Source organism: Dipodomys merriami, unplaced genomic scaffold (assembly GCF_024711535.1).
Source record: "Dipodomys merriami isolate MVZ:Mamm:240054 unplaced genomic scaffold, mDipMer1.0.p SCAF_415, whole genome shotgun sequence".
Lineage (NCBI taxonomy): Eukaryota > Metazoa > Chordata > Mammalia > Rodentia > Heteromyidae > Dipodomys > Dipodomys merriami.
In genome coordinates this window covers 780,785-807,840 of record NW_027205771.1, presented here as the reverse complement: position 1 = coordinate 807,840, position 27,056 = coordinate 780,785, and the positions used below count along the sequence as shown (strand labels likewise).

At 36.7% G+C, this 27,056-nt stretch overlaps 1 protein-coding gene across 8 annotated transcripts in view; it reads left to right on the top strand.

Annotated features, from left to right (window-relative positions):
* Nucleotides 1-27,056, top strand: part of LOC138807200 (chromodomain-helicase-DNA-binding protein 9) — a 174,250-nt gene that overhangs the window by 47,343 nt on the left and 99,851 nt on the right. For 6 of the 8 annotated variants that reach the window (XM_069992774.1, XM_069992775.1, XM_069992778.1 and 3 more), the window contains exon 3: nucleotides 16,930-17,261. In XM_069992774.1, coding sequence (XP_069848875.1) covers nucleotides 16,930-17,261 — 332 coding nt within the window. Of the gene's footprint in view, nucleotides 1-15,452; nucleotides 15,811-15,959; nucleotides 16,173-16,929; nucleotides 17,262-27,056 lie in introns of those variants that run through there. The other 2 variants (XM_069992779.1, XM_069992780.1) reach the window with 2 other exon arrangements.

The window sequence follows — 27,056 nt, the reverse complement described above, 5'->3', positions numbered from 1 at the left end:
CCAATTAACCACCAGAAAAGTGGAATTGAAGTTGTAGCTCAAAGTGGTGGAGTGCTAGCTTTGAGCAAAAGAGCTCAGGGACAGTGCCCAGGCCCTGCGTTCAAGCCCCACAACTGACAAAAAAGAAAAAGAAATATGTTATGATCTTAGGACCAAGCACCAAGAAATTAATCTTGGTGTTTTATACAGTTTTATTTTTACCATATAATTAGGTAACTTAAAGTTATAAGTTTTGGTTGGATCTCAAGATTAAGTACAAAAGTCATGGGTTTTTCATTAACAAGGAAATTACTTGGTATTTATTTATTTTTTTAATTTTTATTTGTTTTTTATTGTGAAAATACTGTACAGAGGGTTTACAATTAGATGGGCAAGATAATGAGTACATTTCTTATCAAGCATTGTAGCCTCCTCCTTTGTTTCCCCTTCCCATCCCTTCCCAGCCTTCCCCCGCCCCCTCACCCCATCCCCCCCCCCCCCCACCAAAGTTGTAAAGTTTGTTTTCGACATGACAACTTGTACTTCTCATTGTTGCAACGGGTCCACCTGTATCCTTATTTAAACTTCTTTTTCCCCTTCCCCTCCACAAATTATACCGACATCAAATAATTACTTGGTATTTACATGAGTAAAGAATGTATTAAAAGAATAAAATGACACCATTTTTTTAATTTCCCATAACAATATTTTATAATAATAATTGAGTAAACTCATTTCAATTGTGTAATCCTCAGAGAAACAGAACAAAATTGTTTCACTTGCATTAGATTCATTATTCTTTAATAATTTTTTTGGGGGGGTCAGGTCGTGGGGCCTGAACTCTGGGCCTGGGCACTGTCCCTCAGCTCTTCAGCTCAAGGTTAGCACTCTACCACTTGAGCCACAGCGCCACTTCTGGCTTTTTTCTTTTTGCTTATGTAGTGCTGAGGAATTGAACCCAGGGCCTCATGCATGCAAGGCAAGTGCTCTACCACTGAGCCACCTTCCCAGCCCCTAGATTCGTTATTCTTTATAATAACAGTGTGTAGATGTAATTCACACACTGTACACTTTACCACCTTACAAAATTCAATTGTTTTCCATATTTTCACTGTTGTGCAGCTATCATCAGTATCAATTTTGACATTGTCATTACTCCCAAAGAAATCCTATTCCTATTAACAGTCACTCTTTTTCTCCTGTCACCACAAAACTCTAGACAATCAACAGTCTACTTTTTCTTGATTAGTTTGCTGATTCTGTATAAATAAATAGAATCCTACAGTATGTAGTCTTTTATGATGGGTTTCTTTCACTTAGCATAATGTTTTCAGGGCTCATTTATGTTGTAACATGTAATGGCATTTCATTTTTGATTGTCAGATATAATTCTATTGTATGGAAATGTATGGATATGTATGTATGTATGGATATGTGTGTATATATGTATGTGTATATTATATGGTTTATGTATATCTTTTCTACTTTGTGGTTGTTATGAATGATATGTGTAATATTTGTAAACAGATTTTCATTTCTCTCTCTCTCTCTCTCATTGGTCATGGGGCTTGAATTCTGGGCCCAGGCTCTGTCCCTCAGCTCTTCAGCTAAAGGCGAGCGCTCTACCACTTGAGCCACAGCACCACATCTGGTTTTCTGGTGGTTTATTGGAGATAAGAGTCTCACGGACTTTGCCTGCCTTGGCTGGCTTTGGATGGCAATCCTCAGATCTCAGCCTCCTGAGTAGCTAGGATTTTATAAGCATGAGCCACTGGTGCCCAGCTTTCATTTCTCTTGAGTTTATACCTAGGACTAGGATTACTAGGTCATACTAATTCTTTTTTAACCTTCCAGTTTATTCCACCATTTTACTATAAGTGAAGAGTTCCTTCCAGTTTCACCATTCTTGCCCCCCCCCCCTTTTTTCCTTCTCCTGTGGCTTGAGCTAAGTGTCTGTGCACTGTCTCTGAGTTTGTTTTGCTCAAGGCTAGTCCTCTACCACTGGAGCCCCAGTGCCACTTCTGGTGTTTTGGTGGTTAATTGGAGATAAAAGTATCATAGACCTTCCTGCCTGAGCTGGCTTTGAACCTTGATACTTCGATCTCAGCCTCCTGATTAGCTAGGATTGCAAGCATGAGCCACCAACACCTGGCCAACATTTGTTCTTACATATACCTTATTTATTGTAGCCATCTTATGAGTTGCAGTATTGTAGCTTTATTCTCATTTCCTTGATAGCTAATGATGCCAAGAATCTTCTCATGGGCGTGGTAACCATATATAGCTTCACTTTGGGAGATATCTATTCTTTTATTTATTTTGGTGCTGGGGACCAAACCCTGAGCCTTATGTATGCCAAATAAATGCTCTACCCCAGAGTTAAATCTCCAGTCAGTCCTCTTTTGCCATTTTTAAATTGGATTGTCTTTTTATAACTGAGTTATAGGAATTCTTTTTTTTTTATTGTTGTTGTTGGTTATGGAACTTTAACTCAGGGCCTAGGTATTGCCACTGAGCTCTTTTGCTCAAGACTAGCATTATACCACTTTGAGCCACAGCTACACATCTGGTTCTCTGGTAGGTAACTGGGGATAAGAGTCTCAGGGACTTTCCTGCCAGGGCTGGCTTTGAACCATGATCCTGAAATCTTAGCCTTCTGAGTAGCTAGAATTACAGGTGTGAGCCACTGGCATCAAGAGGAATTCTTTATACATTCTAGATATGAGTCTTTTATTAGACAATTGGTTTGTAATTGTTTTCTTTAGAATTAAATTTTTTTTTTGTCTTTTCTTTTTTGGTACTGGGGATCGAACCCAGGACGTTGCACTTGCTAGGCAAGCACTTTGCCACTGAGCTACATCCCAGCCCTAGAATTAAATTTTTTTTTTTTTTTTTTTTTCTGCGTGGACAGGCCATCATTCCTGTTTTTTTTTTTTTATTTTATTTTTATTTATTTTATTTTTTTATTTTTTTATTTTTTTTTTTTTTCGCGTCAAGGTCTGCTTTATTTTTTTTTTTTTTTTAAATTTTTTTTATTGTAGAGATACTATACAGAGGGTTACAGTTACATGAGTGAGGTAATGAGTACACTTCCTCTTGAACATTGTTACCCCCTCCATTGTTTTCCCCCTACCATCCCCTCCCTCCCTCCCTTCCCCAAGGTTCTTTTTTTTTTTTTTTTTTTTGATCGTGATTAAGTGATTACTTAATTTCCGGAAATTCACAGTATTGTGGAATAATGATGCTCTAGAATTAAATTTTTTAAAAATTTTTATTTATTTATTTTTGGAGCCAGGCATCAGTGAATCACACCTGTAATCCTAGCTACTCAGGAAGCTTTCTGTCTGGAGTAGTGGAGATAGGTAGACAATAATGTAATTTCTTATTCAAGTTACAAAATTATCTCCAATATACCACCAGAAAAACGAAGTGGCGCTGTGGCACAAGTGGTAGAGCGCTAGCCTTGAGCTAAACAACTGAGGGACAGTGCCCAGGCCCAGAGTTCAAGCCCCATGACTGACCTCCTCTCAAAAAATTTTTTTTGTTGGTATTGAGGCTTGAACTCAGGGCATGTGTGCTGTCCTTGAGCTCTTTGCTGAATGCTAGTGCTCTATCACTTTGATCCACAGCTCCACTTCCAGTTTTGTTCCTTTTTTGAGTACTTAATTGGAGATAGGAGTCTCACAGGCACTTTTCTGCCTGGCCTGGCTTTGAACTGGGATCCTCAGATCTCATTCACCTGAGTAGCTAGGACCTCAGGCGTGGGCCACCAGCACCCAACTAGATCAGCTATTATTTTGTTGAAGCTATTTTTCAGTATTAAAAAGATAATTTGGGCAGGGTGCCGGGTGGCTCATACCTGTAATCCTAGCTACCTAGGAGGCTGAGATCTGAGGATTGTGGTTCAAAGCCAGCCTGGGCAGCAAAGTTCTTGAGACTCTTATCTCCAGCTAACCACCAGAAGACTGGAAATGGCACTGTGGCTCAAGTGCTGGAGCACTTACCTTGAGCTAACGAACTCAGGGACAGTGCCCAGGCCCCAGAGTTCAAGCCCCACAACCAACAATATCGTATTTTGTTCTGTTTTTATTCAGTAATTTCAAGTCATTATTTGTACCAGTATTTGCTTTATTTATTTGGTTTTAATATATTGTCCTGGATGGTTATATTAAACTAAGTAATGCTAAAGTAGTGAAATTTTTGATAGGCTTTTGTCAGAGGCATTAAATCATTTGTTGACTATTATTCCACCTCTTACAGGATGACAGGCGATAAATGCTTATGTCTAATGTTTGTTTTTTGTATGTGTTACAAGGATATACTTGAATGTTGTATTTATTATATTAACATCTTATTAAAATACTCTTATGTATTCTAAAAGTTTCCATGTTGAATTGTGTTTTCCTCCTCATCCTATCTCCATAATTAGAACAAGTTACCACAGAACCAAACTTCTAGTCCACCTTGGTCCTCAAACTTATTCTTAGAGCCTTCTGAGACATTGATGGATAAATTGCTGATTACTGATTATAGCCATTTACAATATTGTTTTCTGTCTGGAGTAGTGGAGATAGGTAGGCAATAATGTAATTTCTTATTCAATCTACAAAATTATTTTGTACTATCAGGGAAACAAAATGACCTAAGTGCTTATAATTTTGCCCAATTCAGTTTATTTAGTTTCATTTTCTATTTCTCTAGTCTACTGAAGCTCTTACAATAAGTTTTGAGTGTGTTTAACTTTATCATTATGCTTTCAGAAGTGGGAAATACAAGGAAACATCTCAGAATTTTCTGTGAATGTGAATATTTTATCGTCTTACAACCTTTTTAAATATAGCTTGTAAAATCTGCTGCACACAGATTTTATTTCACTTCTTAAGCCTTTGCTTATGTTTATATTCCTGCTTTGAATATTTTCTTTTCTGCATTATAAAAATGAGTAAACTTTGAGAACACAGTTCTAGGTATTACTTGTCTTGTCTGATTTATATTGATATATGTTTCCTTCAAATATATGATCACTGATTGTTTTGTTTCCTTTTCTCATAGATTAAGCATATCATATATAGTCTTATTTCTGTAGTAAGAAGGTTAGCTTTTTTGTGGGTAGCATTCAATCTTATATTCTTCATTAACTAGAGTGTTGTTGTAGCTACAGGTAGTAAGTTCTTAACAAATACTTTCTCAATTAACAAATTATGGAAACTAGGTAGTATGATTTAATTTATAGTTAAATAATTATAGCTAATTACTGTTATCAATAGGTTAGTGAGGGTAAAATTAATCTGGTTACATATACATCTACTTGGTAACTATTTGAAAAATCAATTAAATTTTGTTTTGTTTTGTTTTGTTGGTCATGGGTCTTATCTCTGGGTCTGGGCGCTGTCTCTGAACTCTTCAGCTCAAGGCTAGTACCTACAACTTGAGCCACAGGGCCACTTCCAGTTTTCTGGTAGTTAATTGGAGATGAGAGTCTGACAGACTTTCCTGCCTGGGCTAGCTTTGAACTGCAATCCTCAGATGTCAGCCACCTGAGTGGCTAGGATTATAGGCATGAGCTATTGGCACCAGGCTTTTCTTTCTTTTTATTCAGGTACTAGGAATCAAACCTAGGACCTCACATATCAGGCAGGTACTCTACCACTGGATTACATTCCAAGCCCAATGTGGTTTAGTGGTAGAGTGCTTGCCTACCATGCATGAAGTCCCGGGTTCAGTTTCTCAGCACCGCATGAACAAAAGCCAGAAGTGGTGCTGTTGCTGAAGTGGTAGAGTGCTAGCCTTGAGCATATGAAGCTCAGGAACAGTGCCCAGGCCCTGAGTTCAAGTTCCAGGACTTGGAAAAACAAACAAAAAACAACAACAACCAAAAAAGCCCCCAAACCAGCCTTTTAAAGTGTGTAGTGCTGACAAATGTATACAAACAACTGCTTGCACTAATCAAGGCAGTAGTAACATGCTTATAGTTGTTTGTTCCTATCAGCAGTATATGAGAATTCCATGTGTCCCTCAATCCTTGAGATTCTCAATCTTTTAAAAAGTATTTCTTGGACTGTGATTGTGGCTTTGTGGTAGAGTACTTCCTACCATGCATAAGTCCATGGGTTCAATTCCTCAATACCACATAAACAAAAAAAAGGTCGTTAAATAAAAAATATTAAAAAAAATAAAAATCATTTTTATTTAGTGTTGGGATGGAGTGGGGAGGGGGGGAGGGAAGAAAGGTGGATCAAGCCTAGGGTCTTAAGCTTCATTCCCCTCCTTTTTTCTTTTCTTTTCTTTTTTTTTTTTTTGGTTGATTGTCTTTTGAACTCTTGGCCTGGGTGCCTTAGCTGAGCTATTCAGCTCAAGGCTAGTGTTCTACCACTTGAGCCACAGTGCCACTTCCTGTTTTCTGGTGGTTAATTAATTGGAGATAAGCATCTCATTCACCCCCCCACCCCCACCCGCCCTTGAACCACCACCCTCAGATCTCAGCCTCCTGAGTTGCTTGGATTACAGGCATCAGCCACCTGTGCAGGGCTGTTGTTTTGTTTTTGAGATAGGATCTAGCTCTGTACCTCACTCATGCTTTGAATCCTGTTCTCTTACCTCTTGTCTCTTGAGTGCTGAGGTGATTTGTGTACACACCATGCATAACACCTTGTGAGGCTTTTAAATTTTAGCTACTTGATCAAATGCTTATTGATATTTCATTGTTTTAATTTTGTGTTTTCCTGATGGATAATGATGTTTAACATCTTTGCATGGGCTTAATGTTCCTTTAAAATAAGGAAGAAAAGTTGATGTGGGAGGTGGAAATATCTATCAATCACACAGAAATATGCCAATTAGGCAATTTTGTGGGATTAAGGAGACCTAGGCACATATTACATGGAATTTTTTTAACTAAAGAAAATTTTACAAAGGGGTTTCAATTCAGCGTGTCAGTTTATTTCATGGACTCTTGAAAGTAGATGAATGAGAGTATAGCATCCAGAAATCTGGGAATAGACTTGTTTAGAAATTTACACAGTCATAAGACAGGACTTCAAAGCCTGTTTGAGATTAGGGGAAAGGATATCAAGATACAAACCTGGATTTAGAGATCCATGTTGTTTATCTGTTTATGCTGAGATTGAGCCCAAGAGTTTTGTTTCAGTCAGTATTTTACTCACTCTTTATCTCAGGTTGGCCTCAAATGGCTGATTTTTTTTTTTAATTGCCTGAGTAGACAGCTAGTAGGCTACTTTGGAGAAAGGACAATGTTGCATCACTTTTGTGTTATAAGAGACCCTTGACACCTAGTAATTTACAAAAGATAGTGGCTTAGATAGCTCACAGTACTGGAGGAGGTCCAAGGACAGGGTGCTGGTATCTTTTTGGCATCTGATGAGAGAAGGCATTTTGCTTCATCATAATATAGCAGAGAGTGAGACAGAGCAAGCATGCCACAAAGAACTTGTTTTCATAATAAAACTAATCCTATGAGAACCCATGCATCTATGAAGCATTCATTCTTCAATAACTCAGTCATCTTCCAAATGTCTGACTTATCAAATGTCACTAATATATGACTCTAGGGATTAATTTTCTACTACATGAAGTTTGGGTGACAGACTTGAACTATAGCAAAAATTCTAGACAAGTAGAGCAGTAAAGTTTTCAGTAGAGTATATCTGAAACATTGAAAGTAGTTTAGTCCTGCTGGAATAAAAAGTAAAACACAGCTGGGGGTCAAGTGGAACAGCCCTATCCTGGAGCAAAAAAAGCTCAGGGTGCTTGGACCCTGAGTTTAAGCCCCAGTACTGACACCAAAAATAAAATCAAAAGTAAATAAGTATTTGAGAATAGGAAATTAAACTTGAGAGAGGTCATGATGACCATGTTATTCAGAAACAAAGACCTAAAATGAATACAGATTAAACATTCTCTTTCAGTCTTATTCTCGTTTGATTGTGGGTTTAAATTTTTTTCTTCCTTTTGTATCACCTCTTTCTACCATTACACTAATTAAGTTACTTACATTATACCAATGCTAATAAAATTCAATAATAGTCTTTGTTTTGAGTTATAACCTCTGTTTTGTTGTTGTCATTGGTGGTGATAGTCATGGGCTTGCATTCTGGGCTTGGGCCCTGTCCTTGAGCTCTTTTGCTCAAGACTAGACTAATGCTTTTCCACTTTGAGCCACAGTACCACTTCTAGTTTTCTGTTGGTTAATTGGAGATAAGAATCTCACAGACTTTCCTGCCAGGACGGCTTTGAACTGGAATCCTCAGATTTCAGCCTCCTGAGTAGCTAGGATTACAGGCCTGAGCCACCAGCATCAGGCCTGTTTCTTTTCTTTTTTTAAAAATAAGGTCTCAGCTATGTAGTTTAGGCTGATCTTTCTCTCTCAGCCTTCTTGGTGCTGGGATTATACCACTGTGCTCATCAAGTTACAATCTTGTAAACTTTTGAGTATAATGTACATATAGAAAATATATAAGCGATCAGTTTGCAAACTTTCTGAGGTATGGATCATATACACACCTTTATGACACTTCCAGGAGTGTCATGTGGCCTTTTGCCTAGCCATCATTACCCCAAGTGTAACCACCATTCTGACTTACAAGTTACAGAAAAGTTTTACATGTTTGAATCTTAGCATGTTGTATTTATATTGGTTGTATATCCAGAAATATTTTTAAATTTTTATTTATTTATTGCCAATCCTGGAGCTTGAACTCAGGACCTGGGATCTGCTCTAAACTTCTTTTGCACAAGGCTAGCACTCTACCACTTAAGCCACAGGGCCACTTGTGGCTTTTTCTGTGTTTGTGGTACTAAGGAATTGAACCCAGGGCTTCATACATGCTAAGCAAGCACTCTATCACTAAGCCACATTCCCAGCCCATTTGTATTCTTTTTTAAAACTGAAACCAGGGCTCATGCATTTCTATGGAATTTTATCAACTTTAGGTTTATGTATTTATCATCTTTCAGTTCCATTGTAATCAAGATGTAGCTTAATGTCATCATCATCAAGGTTCCTGGCAATGTGCTATAATAGCCATAACCTCCCACTCTACTCTCCTACCTCTTGAGTTTTGGCAACCACTAATCTGATAATCTCTACTAGTTTTGGCATTTTAAGAATGTTTATATCCAGGTGCCTGTGGCACATACCTATAATCCTACCTTCTCTGGAGGCTAAGATCTGAAAGCCAGCCCAGGCAAGAAAATCTGTGAGATTCTTATAGTAAGATCTGAGGGTTGAGGGTCAAAGCCTGCCTGTGAAAGAAAGTCTAGACTGGGGTGTATTGGATTTTTTGTTGCAGGTTCTGGGGCTTGAACTCAGGGCCTGGGTGCTGTCCCTGAGTTTTTTTTTCTGTCAATACTAGCACTCTACCACTCAAGCCACAGCTCCATTTCTGGCTGTTTGTAGGCTTTCAACTGTGACCCGCAGAACTCATCAGTATCCTGAGTAGTTAGGATTACAGTCAAGAGCCACTGGTGAGTGCTCAGCTTTTTTTATTTTTTATTTTTTTTTTAAATAAGCCCTCACTTCAACCAGGATTTGAACTCAGTCCTCCTACCTCTCTTAAGTGTGCACCACCAGCACACCCAACTACAACTTCCTACCCTATTTGCTTAAGATTCTGTTTGCTTTTCCCTGCAAGGAGATAAAGTTTCCTGGTATTTTTATCTGAACTGCTGTTAATGCATGTACCATTTATTTAACATTTAAATAATATTATGTGTGCATGCATGTCTGTTTTTAGATTGAATCTTGTAAGATTTTCTTTTGCCATCAACATTTTTTTGCATATTATCAATTAAGAATGAGGCTAATTTAAGAATTGATTACGGAGTTGCTAAAGAGATACTAAGCTGAAATAAAACACTAGTAAGAAGCCAGAAGATAGACCAGATGGCACCAGTTCACAAATTTAAACTGGGACTATATAACTAGAGAGGCTTAGGGCAAGCTGGGAAAGGATCTGATAGATAAATTTTGGAAGGGGTTAGTTGACATGCTTACATTTCTTTCTACTCTTAAGAGAAACAGCTTAGTTCCCGCAGTTCAGACCTACCATTGGAGTTGCTATTAATATTTTTTGAACATAGTATGGAAATATGTACAGTAATGCTTGAAGAAATATAGCCTCTTGTATCAGAGGTAAATAATAGACTGAATTTAACATATTTAATTTAATTTTATCAGAAAGTAGTGAAGTTGGTCTTACTATTTGATGTTTTAGAAATTTATTTTTAACTTCTAAGGAAACATTGAAAAGTGATACAAACTACTGTAATAATATGACAAAAAGTTATAGTTGACATGTTCAGGTCTTTATAGAAACAAGACCACACATTACATTTGGGTTCATAAGTATTATAAATTTCTCTTCCTTTTTTCCTTTTTAAATTTTGTTATTAATATGAGACTTAAAATATCTTCCAATCTATGGCTCTTTCTTTGTTTTGTTTCTAACAATTTTCTTGATGAAGAAATTGAATCATTTGTCCTGTACATTTTCCCACATTCTGGATTTTGTTAATTATATCCTTATTTTGTTGATTGCATCTGAATTTTGCTGATTGAATACAGCATGTCCTTTTCTCCTTGTTTCTTGTAAATTAGATGATAAATTTTTATATTTTCAAAAACAACATTTTAGAATATCTATTTGGATATCTATTTAGACCATCTAATCTGGATTGTGTGTTGATGATTAATTTAGAGACAGTACTTAAAAAGTATTAATTACTGTACCTATGAAAAAAATCAAGATTCTAATATGTAGGTAGGGACAGGTGCTTCACACCTGTAATCCTAGATACTTGAGAGGCAGAGATTGGGAGGATCAAGGGAACATGGGCAGAAATGTTCCAGAGACTCCATCTCAATAAGTAGCTGGGTGAGGCTGTACTCACCTGCCACTCCAGCTGCATTGGAGTCTAAAATTAGGAGGATGGCGGTTCAGGCTGGTCTGGTTAAAAAAGGAGACCCTGTCTCCAAAATAACCAGAGCAAAAAGGGCAAAGGTGTGGCTCAAGTGGTAGAGTGGCTAGCATATGCAACTCCAATGGAAACTCTCATGCCAAGAAAAAAATAGATTATAATGCTTACAGAAAAGCTTGCTATTGTTTGTTTACTTGAACTCAGGGCTTAGATGCTGTCCCTAAGACTCTCTGTGCTCAAGGCTATGGTTTGAGTCACAAAACCACTTCCAGCTTTTTCTGAGTAGTTTATTGGAGATAAGAGTCTCATGGACTTTCCTGCCCAGGCTGGCTTTGAACTGTGATCCTCATATCTCAGCCTCCTGAGTAGCTAGAGTTACAGGTGTAACTCACTGGTGACCACTGCTATTTTTTAGGTAACATAAACAGTGTAATATTAACTTCTTCAAGTTGTAAGAGGAAACCAATCCTTTACACATGTGAAGAAGGTGAAGTGAAACAATCACTTCAAGCAAAAACTGAAAACAAATGTAAGGGCAAAACTCCCCCCAAAAAGTTACCTAATATGCTCCTAGTTCATTTTATTCCTTCCCTCTTCAAAAGCAAATTTTTTTTCTTGTTGTTTGTTTGATTTTTTTGTTTGTTTTTGGTTTGTCAGGGGGCTTGAACTCTGGGCCTGGGCACTGTCCCTGTGCTCTTTAGTCAAGGTGAGCACTTTACCACTTGAGCCACAGTGCCACTTCCAGTTTTCTGGTGGTTAATTGGAGATAAGAGTTGCATGGAGGGCTGGGAAGGTGGCTCAGTGGTAGAGTGCTTGCCTTGCATGCCTGGGTTTGATTCCTCAGTACCACATAAGCAAAAAGAAAAAAGCCAGAAGTGGCGCTGTGGCTTAAGTGGTAGAGTGCTAACCTTGAGCTGAAGAGCTGAGGGACAGTGCCCAGGCCCAGAGTTTAGGCCCCACAAGTGGACCCCCCCCCCAAAAAAAAAAGAGTTGCATGGACTTTCCTGCTAGGGCTGGCATTGAACCTTGATCCTCAGATCTCAGCCTCCTGAGTACTTAGGATTATGAACCACTGGCACCCGGCTAAAAGCAATATCAGTTGGAGAAAAAAAATGTATTAACCAAAAATAAAAAGAAATCACTAATGTTTTACACATATTACAAAATTATACAGCTAGTTTGTTTCTGTTTTTCAAACATGGAAATTTAAAAGTAGCATACATGTTTATTAGAAAGTTTAGGAGAGGGGCTGGGAAGGTGGCTCAGTGGTGGAGCGCTTGCCTTGCATGCCAGAGTCCCTGGGTTCAATTCCTCAGCACATAAGCAAAAAGAAAAAAGCTGGCGCTGTGGCTCAAGTGGTAGAGTGTTAGCCTGGAGCTGAAGAGCTGAGGGACAGCGCCCAGGCTCAGAGTTCAGGCCCCATGACCGGACCCCCCCCCCCCAAATAAAAAAAAACATTGTTTAAAAAGAAAGTTTAGGAGAGGGGCTAGAGGTTTAACCCAGCGGAAGGGCGCCCGCCCGGCGCGCACAAGGCCCTGGGTTCGGTCCTCAGCCCTGGAAAAGAAAAGAAAAAAGACAAAAGTTTAAGAGAACTGAAATGTATAGTGAATTATCTTTTGTGGAATTATTTCTGTGTGTGTGTGTGCACACGTGTGTACACATGCCTACATGCCTGCCATACTGCAGCTTGAACCCAGGACTTTGCATTGTTGGCTTTTTCACTTAAGGCTGTACTACTTGAACTATGCCTCTAGTCAGCAGAAACAAATTATTATGAAACAACTATGTATTTATTTTCCTTTTGTCTATATAGCCTTTTTTTTTACATTGAAATACATTTTATTTTTGTGTTATTAGTGTTGGAACCCAGGATGTCAGGCTTTTTACTCATAAACTGTACCAGTGAGCTATATTCTCAGCCAAACTGTACAGTATTTCCTTCCCTCCTCACCCTTCCCTTCCCCATGTTTTCCCATAGATGTGGGGATTAAACCCAAACTCAGAGCCTTGCATAGGCAGGAGCCCTACCACTGAGTTATATTCTCAGCCCTCAAGCTTGCTTATGTCTTCTATTTTATATTCTCTTTCTTTGGAACCTCTGTTCACAGGGTCTCTTGTGCTTGAAACCTGAGAGTCTCCTCAAAAAATTTGGAGATCGGGGCTGGGAAGGTGGCTCAGTGGTAGAGCACTTGCCTTGCATGCTCAAGGCCCTGGGTTCGATTCCTCAGCACCACATAAGCAAAAAGAAAAAAGCCGGAAGTGGCACTGTGGCTCAAGTGGTAGAGCGCTAGCCTTGAGCTGAAGAGCTGAGGGATAGTGCCCAGGCCCAGAGTTCAGGCCCCACGACCGGACCAAAAAAAAAAAAAAAAAATTTGGAGATCATGTAGCCACAATGCCATTATATGTATGTTTTTGAAAATTGTTCCATGTTTTGCTTTTTGAGGAATTACATCTGTTTAGTATGAGACATTTTTTATCCCTTTATACTATTTTTAAAACATTACTCTCGGTAGAGAAACTCTACTCTTTACTATCTAAGAGATGTGTAGTAGCCAGGTTATCCTTCTCTCCTCCTATTTTGGAAATGATCATTTCTACTCATGTCCACAAACTAGTAATACAATAAATATGCTTATGTGCAGTTAACGTTTTGAAATAAATTCCCCAATGTGGTTGAATGAATAATTGGAAAAATTATTTCACCTAGAGAAGAAACTGACTCCCCATTTCTGTTTTAAAGCATCTTATTTTTAGCCCAGATCTCTTTCCTGTTTGCCTCATTAAGGAAAATGGGAGTGATGGTATTAAAACTTTCTAATTCCTTAAAATGTGTGAAGTGCATTCATAAGGTTATATACCATATCTTTTTCCAATTTGCTTTATTTCACTTTTTAGTTGCTAGTCTGGACCCAGTAACATCACAGCTTGCTATAGAATATGACCTTTGATTAGAGAATTCATTAATAGTATAAATTCTTAAGTTTGCCCAATACTGAAATATAGTATGTAAAGATTTCCATATATTTCTCATAGTTGCTCTCCGATATCACTTGTGATACATTCTGATTTCCTTTTATTTTTGAATAGTTACATATGAGTCTCATAGACTTTCCTGCCCAGCTTGGCTTTGAACAGAGATCCTCAGATCTCAGCCTCCTAAAATAGCTAGGATTACAGAGGTGAGCACCTTGCTTGGCTATTATCATTATTATTCAAGATTAAATTAGTTAGTACACTTTAAATACTTAGAATAATGTCTGACACCTAGGAAGTACTAATTATATGTTATCTTTTATTAATGGTACAATTTTCCACTAGTGATTATTTATTTATTTATTTATTTATTTTGTCGATCGTGAAACTTGAACTCTGGGCCTGCCTGAGCTCTGCTCCTCAGCATTTCAGCTCAAGGCTATCGCTCTACCACTTGAGCTACAGCTCCACTTCTGGTTTTCTGGTGGTTTGTTGGAGATAAGAGTTTCATGGACTTTCCTGCCTGGGCTAGCTTTGAACCTCGATCCTCAGATCTCAACCTCCTGAGTTGCTAGGATTACAGGCAGGAGCCTTGGGCGCCTGGCTACTATTTATTTATTTTTTATCAGTACCATCTGTTTCTTGTCCTTAATGGCCCTTTGCATTTAATATCTCAAACGGATTTTTCTAGAATACTGTTCACATAGTGTTTTTCTATCTTGTGACCTTTTGTGCCCAAAAGAAAAACAAAAACAAAAAAACAGTGAGCTTTGATGCTGCTATCAGAGAAGTAGCTAGGGACACTTGGAAAAAATGGCATTAATGAAAAAGACAAACATGATTTTTGATGCAGTTAAATTTTGTTTCAGTTAACTATAAAGGTATTGCTCATTAAAATGATTTCATTTTTTTATAGGAAAAAAGTTGTAGCAGTAGTCAAATTGGCTGGATAGCCATTTGTTTCTAGTAAAAAAAAAAAACCTAAAATTTTATCTGAAAAGCTTAGCAATTAAAATAATACAAAGTGTAAAAATGAGAAAGATTTTTTGAGTTTTTTATATTATGAAAATAAATGTTTTCATATAAATACACACAAGGAAGTTTCATTTCTGTTTTTTTCTCATTTTTCTATTTTTGAAATAACAGCTTTTTGTTATGAAAATCATAAGACTTCATCCAGTTTCTTAGAAGCACACTTTTTAATTTTTCATTTGAAGTTCTGTTTATCAGCTAATTCAGCATTTTAAATATTTTTATGTACAATTTGGTGGAGAAGCATTTTTCTTAAGTAATTATTGCATCAGATTTATTTTATAGTAGTGATAGCCACATTGAAGTCATTTAATCACTTTTTCAGTTTCCAGATTTTCTAAAATTAGATTTTTATACATATTTTTCAAAAACTTTATACAGAAAATGGCAAAGTGAGAGTTAATGTGTTATATGAAGGGAAGAGCAGTCCATTGGGGGTTAAATTGCAGAGTCTAATGGAATAATAACTGGTAGCACCATCTGCTGGCCTACTTCCGCAGAAGGAGTCAGTATTTTTAACGACATCTCTAATATTCATGCTGATGCATTTTGATGCTTTGTGCATTCATTTCTTTCTGTGCTTTGTTGGAATCTGGCTATCTGCTTACAGCTATTGAGGAAACTCGGCTTTTTAGGAGCGTTTACAGCCTTTATCATACCTAAACAGGATGAACAGTAGATATAAACTTGCCAAGCCAGGAATGTGTTGATAAATCAAAATGTGTATTTGTGGAGGGTTGTGCATCTCTTGGTTGCAGCTTGCAAAATAGGCCATTTAGGAATCTTCTTTCAATGCTTTTTTCTTGAGCACTGCCTGGGGTGGTGAAAAAGCAGAGGGCAAGCCTTTGTCTGACGCCAAAAATGTCTTCAGTGAAGAGGCCAAGAGGAAGGGTAAGTGAAAGCCTGAATGAGTGGGAGGAGGAGGGGTTCTTTGGGCTAAAAGGCTAATGGGATTGAATAACCTTCCTTATTACTGGCTGCTGCTGCGGGAGTCGTACTGCATCGCCATCTTGAGCTTGTTGCTGTTTTCTCGAGTCTTGGTTATTTGTTATAGCCTATAGGCCTTGAGGTGGCATTTTAGCGAGCGATTCTAAGCCCTCCGTCCTTTCCCAGTGCTGCAGCACTGCTATGAAACCTTTAATGAAGCAGGTATAGAAAAGGTATCCAGTAAAGCACACTGGAATCAGCATGAAAATGTGTTTGGAAATTCCTGATGTTTTTTTTCTTTGCTATAGTCAGAGGCATGTTTACGGGTAAGAACATAACAAAACTGTGATCTAAGTATATGTGGATGAATGTGTGTTTGAAGAGGAAATTCTTTTTTAAATGGTCTTGATCTGCTTCCTGTGATATGCTAAAGTATTAATAATTGTAATAATATGAAACAAAAAGAGTATTTCTTTTCCAAATTGCTTGTACAAAATAATTGTGATATAGAAAACAAAAAAAATTCACATTTAACTCTTTCATGGGGAAACTAAAACTTTGTCTAATTTTAAGTATGAGAGTGTCTGTTTACTAACTACGTTGGTGCATTAAAATGATTTAAATTCCCTTCCTTGTCTTAGAGTAGAAGCTTTATTTTCCTAAAATCCATAATAACTGTTTAGGAATAGTGATTCCAAGCTAAAGTTGCTATTTCAAATTTACTAATGGTTTTTAGAGTTTTGGAGTGAAGAGGAAACAAAATACTTATTCCAAAATATCTATATAATAAAATTTAAAACAACTGTATTTTCAAGACACAGTCTGAATCAACTAACCAAGAATGTTATGAAAATTAGCATTGAATCTATATCTTTCTTCATTTTCAACATGGCAGTTGAGATGTTTATATTTAATACTACTTTCTACATAAGCAAAATGTCTTTAAATGTATTTGTAGTACTCACATATTTACACATGCAATTTTACTTCTTGAGGCTGAATCTTAAATTTGTAGATATTTATTTCAGGTTTTTTTCAATGTACTTTTGTGGATTCTATAAAAAAATATTTTGATTTTCCTAGCCTCCATCTTCCAAGAAGAGTGATGGTTCTGGGACATATACTAAGTTGCAGAATACCCAGGTGAGGGTCATGTCTGAGAAGAAGCAGAGAAAAAAAGTGGAATCAGAAAGCAAGCAAGAAAAGGCTAATCGTATTATATCAGAGGCCATAGCAAGAGCAAAGGAACGTGGGGAGCGCAATATTCCACGGGTAATGAGTCCTGAAAACTTTCCTAGTGCTTCAGTTGAAGGAAAAGAGGAAAAGAAAGGTAGAAGGATGAAATCTAAACCAAAGGACAAAGACAGCAGAAAAACAAAAACTTGTTCTAAGTTAAAAGAGAAGACAAAAATTGGGTAAGTTGTTTATTAAATTTAAATTTTCTATTAATTTTTAAGTGCAACTTGTATAACCTACTTATGATTTGAGTGTAATATTTTCTTCAACATTAGAGTTTTACATAGGTAGATTACCATGTATACCTTATTTTCTTTTCCAAAATTTCCTAAATTTTACTATTCTGTGAATTCATAGTTTAGGACTTTAGTATTAAAAAAGAATACAAAGCAGAAAAAGTAAAACAAAAAAAATGTTACACCAGTTCCAAATTTACTTTCTTTATAAGACATACATTGAAATTCTTTATAACATTTCTTTACTTTTTAGTCATACTGTACCTACCAGAGCATCTAATTGTTTAGGAACATAAAATACAGTATTTTCTAAACCCAGCAAATCAACAATTATTGAATAGTTCAACAATAAGACTAAGTAGCTCTTGGCATTTACCTATTTACTACCCTACAATCTCTAATTTCCTTTATGTAATAAAGAGGCCAGGTTAGGATTAATGCTCCAAGAGAATTACAAGGTCAAGGATTTGTTCCACGCGAACACATTCTTTTTGCTTTTTATTTGTTTGTTTGTTTTTGTTTTTCAAGGATCAAATGCGAAGCCTTGTGAATGCTAGGCAAATTCTCTACCTGAGCCACACCACCAGTCCAATCCTATGTGTTTTCATTTGCTTGTTTAACATAGTTTCAAAGTATAAAATATAGTAAGAATTCTTTGCTTTTTATGTATATTTGTTTTGCATAACCTAAGACCAACATAGCTGAATTTAGAATAGTTTAGAATTATTTTTGCAGTTATTACGTAGTCAGTTGAAGGTCTTTGTTAAATTTTATATAATTATACAAAACAAATTTTATAATTTAATATAAAGCTAATCTAAGTTTTCTGTTGCCACAAAAAGCATACAACAAAGAGCATCCTTGTTAAGATAATTTTTATTTGTTCAAAAAATTATTATCAAATTTAATTATTTAGTTTGCTTACATTTTATCCAAACCATTAAATGGTATGGTCTCTATTGTTATAAAAAAAAAACAGTAAGTAATACTATAGTTGATTTTGCACTTTATTTGCAGAAGCTAAAGCAAAATTTGAAAGTTAGATGTCACTACATTTTTTTTTACATTTTTTGAAATTGTTATTATAAAGATGATATACAGAGGGGTTACATTTTCATAGGTCAGGTAATGAGTACATTTCTTTTGGGACAATCTCACCCCTCTCTTCACTTCTCCTAGTTTTTACCCTCCCATTCACATTTATTTTGGAAAGGATTTTGTATGAAAGTATTTTTGCAAAATTATATGTAGTTTTAATTTAGGAAACATTTAATCTTTTGCTCTATTAAAAGTTAAATATAGTAAATGTTTTCCAATTTTAATTTGTTCAGAGAAGGCAGAGTTTAGTATAATTTAAGAGGATAATACTTTGAACAGTGCAAATAAGAAAAGTTGGAGAAACATCAAAATTATAGTAGCTTACTCTAAGTTTGAGTGAGAAGAGGACTGACAAGCAGCTAAAGTCAAACAATACCAGCAGCAAATCTGGTTTAATAAATGTACAAAGGGAAAAATTATAAATTAAATTAGATAGAAACATAGATTTTTCTTTCTAAAAATGTGAAGTAATATGAATGGGAATAGTAGCATTGCAGTGAATATTGACTAATTTTTTAAGTTATATTTTTGTTGAAGTACATTATTTACTTTTTTTTCCCAGATAAAGTCTAGGTAGGCAGTCCTGGCTGATCTCAAATCCAGGATCCTCCTGTTTCAGGTTCCTGAGTACTGGGAATACAGCTATAATAAGTTTTAATATTACACAGCACTGATCAGTTTAGGCTTTGTTGTTGTTTTTTAAAAGGTGTCAATGCCAAGAAAAAAAAATTTTTTTTTTCGGTCAGTCGTGGGGCTTGAATTCTGGGCCTGGGCACTGTCCCTGCACGCTTCAGCTCAAGGTGAGCCCTCTACCGCTTGAGCCACAGTGCCACTTCCGGTTTTCTAGTGGCTTATTGGAGATAAGAGTCTCATGGACTTTCCTGCCTGGGCTGGCTTTGAACCGTAATCCTCAGATCTCAGCCTCCTGAGTAGCTAGGATTACAGGCGTGAGCCACCAGCACCTGGCAAGAAAAATTATTTTTAGAGAACATTGTACTAGAAATTTTGTTTTGTTTTGTTCTGGTACTTGGGGCTTGAGAGTTCTGGGTGCTGCTTCTTAGCTTTTTTTTTTTTTTTTTTGCTCAAGTCCAGCACACTACTTGAGCCCACAGCTGCACTTCAAACTTTTTTGATGGTTAATTGGAGATGAGAATCTAATAAGCTTTCCTGCCTAGACTGGGTTCAAACCACAGTTCTCAAATCTTAGCCTCCTGAGTACCGAGGATTATGGGCATGAGATACCTGTACATTGCTTAAAATATGTTTAGTTGTTTTGGTTAAATACATGGAAAGATACAGGGTAGTTTGCTATAAACAAAAACATAAGAGTATAGGAGGGGCTTGTGGCGGTGGGTATTTTGTATATGCTAGTAAAGTATTCTACCTCAGAAATATCCCCAGCTGTAAGCCTTTTTATTAGAGGAATTTGTAAGCTGCGGTAAGTAAAATTGGAGGAAAGCAATCTTGATCATCTTCAGCCAAGAACAAGAATTATCATGCTGGAGACAAAAAGAGTTAGTATAGGCAAAATTTTTGTGAATTGCAAAGTTCCAATGTCAGTTAATTTAAATATTTCATTACTGAGCTAGTAACTGCTTGCTAGTAAAGTATTAATAATTATACTTTGTAATTTTGAATTTACTGTTGTTGTTTTTTTAATTGTTTTTTTACGTATTTATTTTTGCCATGCTGGGGCTTGTGAATCAGGGCCTGAGGTATGCCTAGCTTTTTTCACTCAAGGCTAACACTCTACCATTTGAGCCATAGCTTCACTTCCCGCTTTTGGAAGGTTAATTGTATATAGAGGTTCATGGACTTTCTTTCTCAGGCTGACTTCAAAGCACCTTTCTTCTAGCTCAGCCTCCTGAGTAGCTATTATTATAGACATAAAGCATGGGAGCTTTGCTGAGTTAATAGCATTCAAAACAAAACAGATAAGACAATACCTGGAATTGTTCAGAAAGTGTCAGTTTTGAGAAAATAAGTAGCATCTAGCTATTTAAGGAAACAGATAAAACCAGAAGCCATGCACAGTTTTTTCTTTTGTTTTTTTGTTTTTTTTTTGGCTTTGTTTTGTTTGGTCAGTTTTGGGGCTTGATCTCTTGGCCTACATGCTGTGCTGTCCCTTACTCCCTTTGCTCAAAGCTAGCAATCTACCACTTTACGCCACAGCCTACTTCAGATTTTCTGCTGGTTAGTTGAACTAAGAGTCTCATGGACTTTGCTGCAGTCTGGCTTTGAACAGCTATCCTCAGATCTCCTGAGCAGTAAGGATTATAGGCATGAGCCACCAGCGCAGGTGTGTGTGTGTGTGTGTGTGTGTGTGTGTGTGTGTGTGTGTGTGTGTGTGTGTGTGTGTGTGTGTGTGTGTGTGTGTGTGTGTGTGTGTGTGTGTGTGTGTGTGTGTGTGTGTGTGTGTGTGTGTGTGTGTGTGTGTGTGTGTGTGTGTGTGTGTGTGTGTGTGTGTGTGTGTTGGTGGTCTGGTGTTCCTGCTGCTGATTTGGTGGTGGTGGTCTTTTTATGATTTGGGGGATGGGAACTAGAACCTCATCTATGCCTGCATATTCAGCAAGCACGTTCTCTCTGGGCTGTACCTCTTAAGTCCAACAATTGTTACTTACTAACCAAAATCTTATGTGCCTTTGACATATTTAAGAATTACTGCATTAGCTAAAATAAAGCATCCTTTGAAAACTAGCTTGCTTTTCCAATATAGCAGATTAATTTATTAATACGTATTTTTACATGTCTGCTTATCCATTAACAAAAATTGCATTTGGGAAAATTAGGGTAAGTTTTGTTGGAAGTGGATAGGGAATTTGAGTGAGTTTTCTGTGTCATATGGAAGGGTATGAGTTGAAATGGAAATGCCAGGAACAAAATGAAGGATTTTAATGTTGGACTGGAACTCAGTTTTATTACATTGACATTTTTCATGATCTTGACAGCCAGATTAGATTATAAAAAGCCATTTTCATGAAGAAATTATTTCAGTAATACTGAATACAAAATAGTTGTTTTTTTCCCCAATGGAATGAATAAATAGAATGAAGGTGACACCAATGATTGAATTTGTTTAAAAAAATCTCTGGTGGTGTGGCTCAAGTGATAGAGCACTTACAGGTGAGTGGAAGAGGAGGGGGAGATAGTGAGTTCCCAATACTGGAAATACTGAAGAGTTAGATTCTTCCTCCTTTTCTTTTCTTTTCTTCTTTTCTTTTCCTTCCTCCTCTCCCTTCCTCCCTCCCTCTCTTTTTCTTTCCTTCTCTCTTTCTTTCCTTCTCTCTTTCTTTCTTTGTTTCTTTCTTTCTCTCCCTCTCTTTCTTTTTCTCTTCTCTTCTTTCTTTTCTTAATTTTGGTTGTAGGACTTGAACTCAGGGTCTGGGTGTTTCTCTGAGCTTTTTTGTTTAAGGCTAATACCTCTTTTTCCAGTATTCTGGTGGTTAAGATAAGAGATAAGAATGTCGTAGACTTTGTTGTTCCACTGACTTTGAACTACAATGCAGAGATCTCAGTTCTCCTGAGTAGCTAGGATTATAGGCATAGGCTGGGCTACCAGCATCTGGCTTGGAGTGTTAGACTCTAAAATACTAAAATTTATTTCAAGTTCAAGACCTACAATAGAATTTTCTTAGGACTTGCTTTGTTGTTTGATCGTGTAATGGGATGTCACATGGTTTGATGATTTGTAACATTTAAATTAGGATCTATGTTGTCAGTTAATATTTACTTCTCCCTGTTATATATATTTTATATGTTATATATATATATTATTTATGTTATATATGTTATTTATATGTTATATATTTTAGTAATATCAGTATAATGCTTTTAGTGTTTAATGTATTCTCATAGTTATTTAAGTTTAAACAGTTACAATCCTTTATGATTACTTTTTTGTTTTGTATTTTTCATAATTCTTTTATTTGTTACAGGAATAATAATAGTTCCTATTAATAGCTCAGAAAGTGTTCTACCACTGAGATACTTGGCCTCACTCTCTACTATAGTCTTTGCAACATCCACAAAAGAAGGAAAAATAACATTGGTTAATATTACCTTATTAGCTTTTCCCCCTCAAAGCTGGTGCTTTACCACTTAAGCCACAGCTCTACTTCCAGCATTTTGATGACTTATTAGAAATAAGATTCTGACATACTTTCTTCTCCAGGCTGGCTTTTAATCACAGTCCTCTGATCTCAGCCTCCTAAGGAGCTAGGATTACAGACATGCATGAGTTATCTGTGGCCAGTATGTGTGTTATCTTCTTTAAGCAAACGTAACATACATGTCTTTAGAGAGACAGTTCTATCTGTATTAAAGTCTAAGGGAATAATAAGGAATTATCAGAAATTATTAGTTTATTCTTTATTAATAAAGCTGACTTTATGTTTGTAATTCTTCAAAAGGATAGACGTTTTGAAAATGTCTGTTTCAAAAATGGTAAATACTTTATTTCTTGGTGTATCAAGTAAAACAGTTATAAATTTTTGGTTTCAATTTATATATATATTCTCTTACTAGTCTTTAAGTTCAATAACTAAAAATATTTTAATTATCTTTAAAATTGTACAAAGGAGTTTCAATTGAACAAGTAATTTATGAATACAGTATATATTGATCACTGTAACCACTTCCATCATTCTTCTCCTGATCCATACCAATCCCACCCTCAAGTTGCAGATAAAATGCTTTATTGATTTTACTGCTTACAGCTCAGTTACAAACTTCAATGAAGAATAAGTATTTTTCTGCAGAGAGAGTGAACATACATGTTCCTTAGTAGGAATTTATGTTAAGATTTATTCTTCCATTTTGAAGAATTAGGAATTAGATCTTCATATTAGGCTAGTAAAGTTTATTGCAAAACCAGGTGTAATTCTTTTTTTTTTTTTTTTGGTTTGTCATGAGGCCTGAACTCTGGGCCTGGGTGCTGTCCCTCAGCACTTCAGCTCAAGGCTAGCGCTCTACCACTTGAGCCACAGCACCACTTCTTACTTTTTCTGCTTATGAAGTGCTGAGGAATCGAACCCAGGGCCTCATGCATGTAAGGCAAGCACTCTACTGCTAACCTATCTTCCCGAAGTGTAATTCTTTTGAACTTAACATTATTAGTTAGAAGACATACTATTAATTTTATGTGTCCCCTAATAAAAGAAAAAAAAATGTTGCCATTTAAAACTATGGCATGTTAAAGTCTTATGTGGTGGTGCAAATTACGTATTCAGGAGGATGAGGTAAGAGGATCATGAGTTCAAGGCTATCTTGAACTATATAGCAAATTTGATAGCGTGGTATAGACATAATAACATATTACTCAATGAGTCTTGATTACAGAAATTTTAGTATATGAAAAAGTATTTTTTAAAAAAATTAACATAAACAGAAAAATTCAGAGGTGGTGCTGTGGTAGATGGCTAGCCTTGAGCACAGAGAGGCTCAAGGACAGAGCCCTTAGGCCCTGAATTTAAGCCCCAGGACTGGGGATTGAGGGGGGGGAAAGAATTAAAATTAACCTGTGACAAATACATTGACTGATCAGTACTCAACTATTTGGGTCTTTGCTGATGATTCATATTAAATAGCTTATTGACTTCAATCTTCTGGGGGGAAATGGTGTCTTATTTTAAATAGTAAATAAAAATTATAAGTTGTCCAAAGTTTCCTTAGACATTTATAGATTAGTATTTCAACTATAATTAAAAGTCCTTTTTAAAACTTGCTTACTTTTCCAGGATGAGTTTAACCTGGTACCTGTGGTTTTTCTTTTTTCCCAATTCAGGAATTGGTCTCAAGGTCTTGAACCTCAGGGTCCTCTAGCTCTCACTTGGCTTCTTTGCTCACAGCTGGCACTCTACCACAGGAGCCATGCCTTCAGCTTGGCATTTTGCTAATTCGCCGATGAGTCTCTTGAACTTTTCTACTTCAGCTGGTTTTGAACCTTTATCCTTTAGATCAGCCTCCTGAACTATAGGCACCTGGCTTAAGCTGGTATCTTGAGTCATTTTACTGAGTAAAATGCTTTTATTAAAAGGAAAAGGTTGCAAGGACTGGTGATGCAATGCATACCTGTAATCAATCCCAGCTCTCCAAAGGTAGAAGGAGGATCCTAAGTCTAAGTCTAGTTGGGGCTGCTTGGGGACACTTGGATTTCAAAACCAAAACAAACCAAAAAAAAAAAAGACATTAAAAAATCCAGTATGTATTTCTGATTTCTCTTGAAAATTTTCACTTTTTTTCAATTGTTATTATAAAGATGTACAGAGTGGTTACAGTTAACTAAGTGAGGTAAAGAGTATATTTCTTCTTAGACAATGTCATTTTATGCTTCACTTTCCCCCTCCCATCCCTGCCTACAAGTTTCATAGTTCATTTCCACATGGTGTCTACTGAGTACTATGACTGCATTTATATTTTTTTTTTTTATCAATTTTAAAGCTTTTTTTTTTTTTGGTTTTCTCAGGCTGTTCTTAAACTTGAAATTCTCCTGCCTCAGCCTCTCAAGTGCTGCGATTGCAGGGTTGTGCTTCAAGGCTCAGTGTAAATTGCTTATATTAATTACAATAAATGGACTAATTGAGTAAGATTCATTGTCCAATTATTGCAGTCAGAAAATCAACAGGGGGCAATTACTGATTGACTGTGTTGTATGCAGCTTGTTACACAGAATGTACTAATAAAGAGTGGGCAGGTTTTAGATGAATGCATAAATTGCATGTACAAATCAAATATGGATATGTCAAGTATAAACACTGGGATTTTCTAGTCTATACTTACTAAAGGAATTAACATTTCAAATTCATACCTTAGTTTCAAATTCTTTTTTTCTGACAGAAACAAAGTTTTTTGTTTTTTTTCTTTTTTCTTTTTGTCAGTTGTGGGACTTGAACTGTGGACCTGGGAGCTGTCCCTGTGCTCTTCAGCTCAAGGCGAGAACTCTATCACTTGAGCCACAGGACTACTTCCAGAAACAAAGTTTTTTGTTTTGTTTTTTCTTGCTTTAAAAATATTGCTACAGTGTTGGGAAGGTGGCTCAGTGGTAGCGTGCTTGCCTTGCATGCATGAGACCCTGGGTTTGATTCCTCAGCATCACATAAGCAGAAAAAGTAGGAAGTAGCGCTGTGGCTCAAGTGGTAGAGTACTAGTCTTGAGCTGAAGAGTTGAGGGACAGCACCCAGGCCCAGAGTTCAGGCCCCACAACTGACAAATAAATAAATACATAAAATAAAATATTGCTACAATTGGCTAACTGATAATGTATGCTGAGGTCAGTGTCTAGAGTTTCTCTTAGAATCAACTGAGATAACTTAATATAGGCAAAAGTCATTTGAAAGTTTAACTGTTCTACAAATACGGAATAGTTTTACATTATATTGAATATTCCTAGAATTTTCTGCAGAATCTAATTATTTTTGATCCAGTAGCTCCCAAACCTGTTCAAGCACCAAAAAAGCTTTTAAAAGCCTTAGCTGAGACTGAGGCAGGAAGATCAAAAATTGAAGGCTACCCTGGGCTATACAGGGACACAATATTTCAAACCAAAATCTTTTTAAAGGGGCTGGGAAAATAAATCATTGATGTAGAGTGCTTATCTAGCATGTGTGATCAATCCCAATATGTTAGGATCCACTTACTATATTATTATCCTAGGGTTGGGACTTAGAAATCTAGTAGGTTTGTTTTTGTTTTGCTTTGTTTCTTTTTCTTTGTATGTTTGGTTTTTCTTATTTTGAAATAATTTCTGACTTACAAAGATAGGTCAGAGTTTCCTTAGGCTTTCCTCTCTGTTTCCTCAAATGCTGATGTTTTTATGTAACCATAGCATCATTATCAAAACCAGGAAATAAATATTTATGCAGTCCTATTAACTAATCCCTAGGCCTCATGCACATTGTCAGTCTCACCCTAAACCTCTTTTTAAATATAAGGTCTCATTTGTGTGGTCCACACTTGTCTGCAGATCCTCCTTAAGGTCTCAGCCTTTTGCGTACTGGGATTGCAGATATATGCCCCCACACTGGCTCTTCCTTTTTTAGTCAGAGTCAAATTCAGTACTTCACATTTCATTTTTTTTTTTTTTTTTTGGTTTTTGGGTTTTTTTGGGGGTCAGGTCGTGGGCCCTGAACTCTGGGCCTGGGCGCTTTCCCTCAGCTCTTCAGCTCAAGACTAGCATTCTACCACTTGAGCCACAGCACCACTTCCAGCTTTTTTCTTTTTTCTTATGTGGTGCTGAGGAATCGAACACAGGGCCTCGAGCATGCAAGGCAAGCGCTCTACCACTGAGCCACCTTCCCAGCCCTCACGTTTCATTTTGTTGCATCTCTCCTTCACCTCTACTTTGGGGATAGTTCCTTGCCTTTGTGTATTTCATTGAGTGTTTTGCTGGCTAATTGTTATGTAACCCAAACTGGCCTCAAACTCAGGATTATTATAGACTAATTTTCATTTTTGTAGTAGTATGACAATTACTTTGTTGATTGATTCTCCTTTAGACTTTATAGGATGATTATTCATGAGGATTTATTTGTCTATCTATCTATCTATCTATCTATCTATCTATCTATCTATCGTTGGTCCTGGGGCATAAAGTCAGGGCCTACACATTGTCCCTGAGCTGTTCTGTTCAAGGCCAGTGCTTCT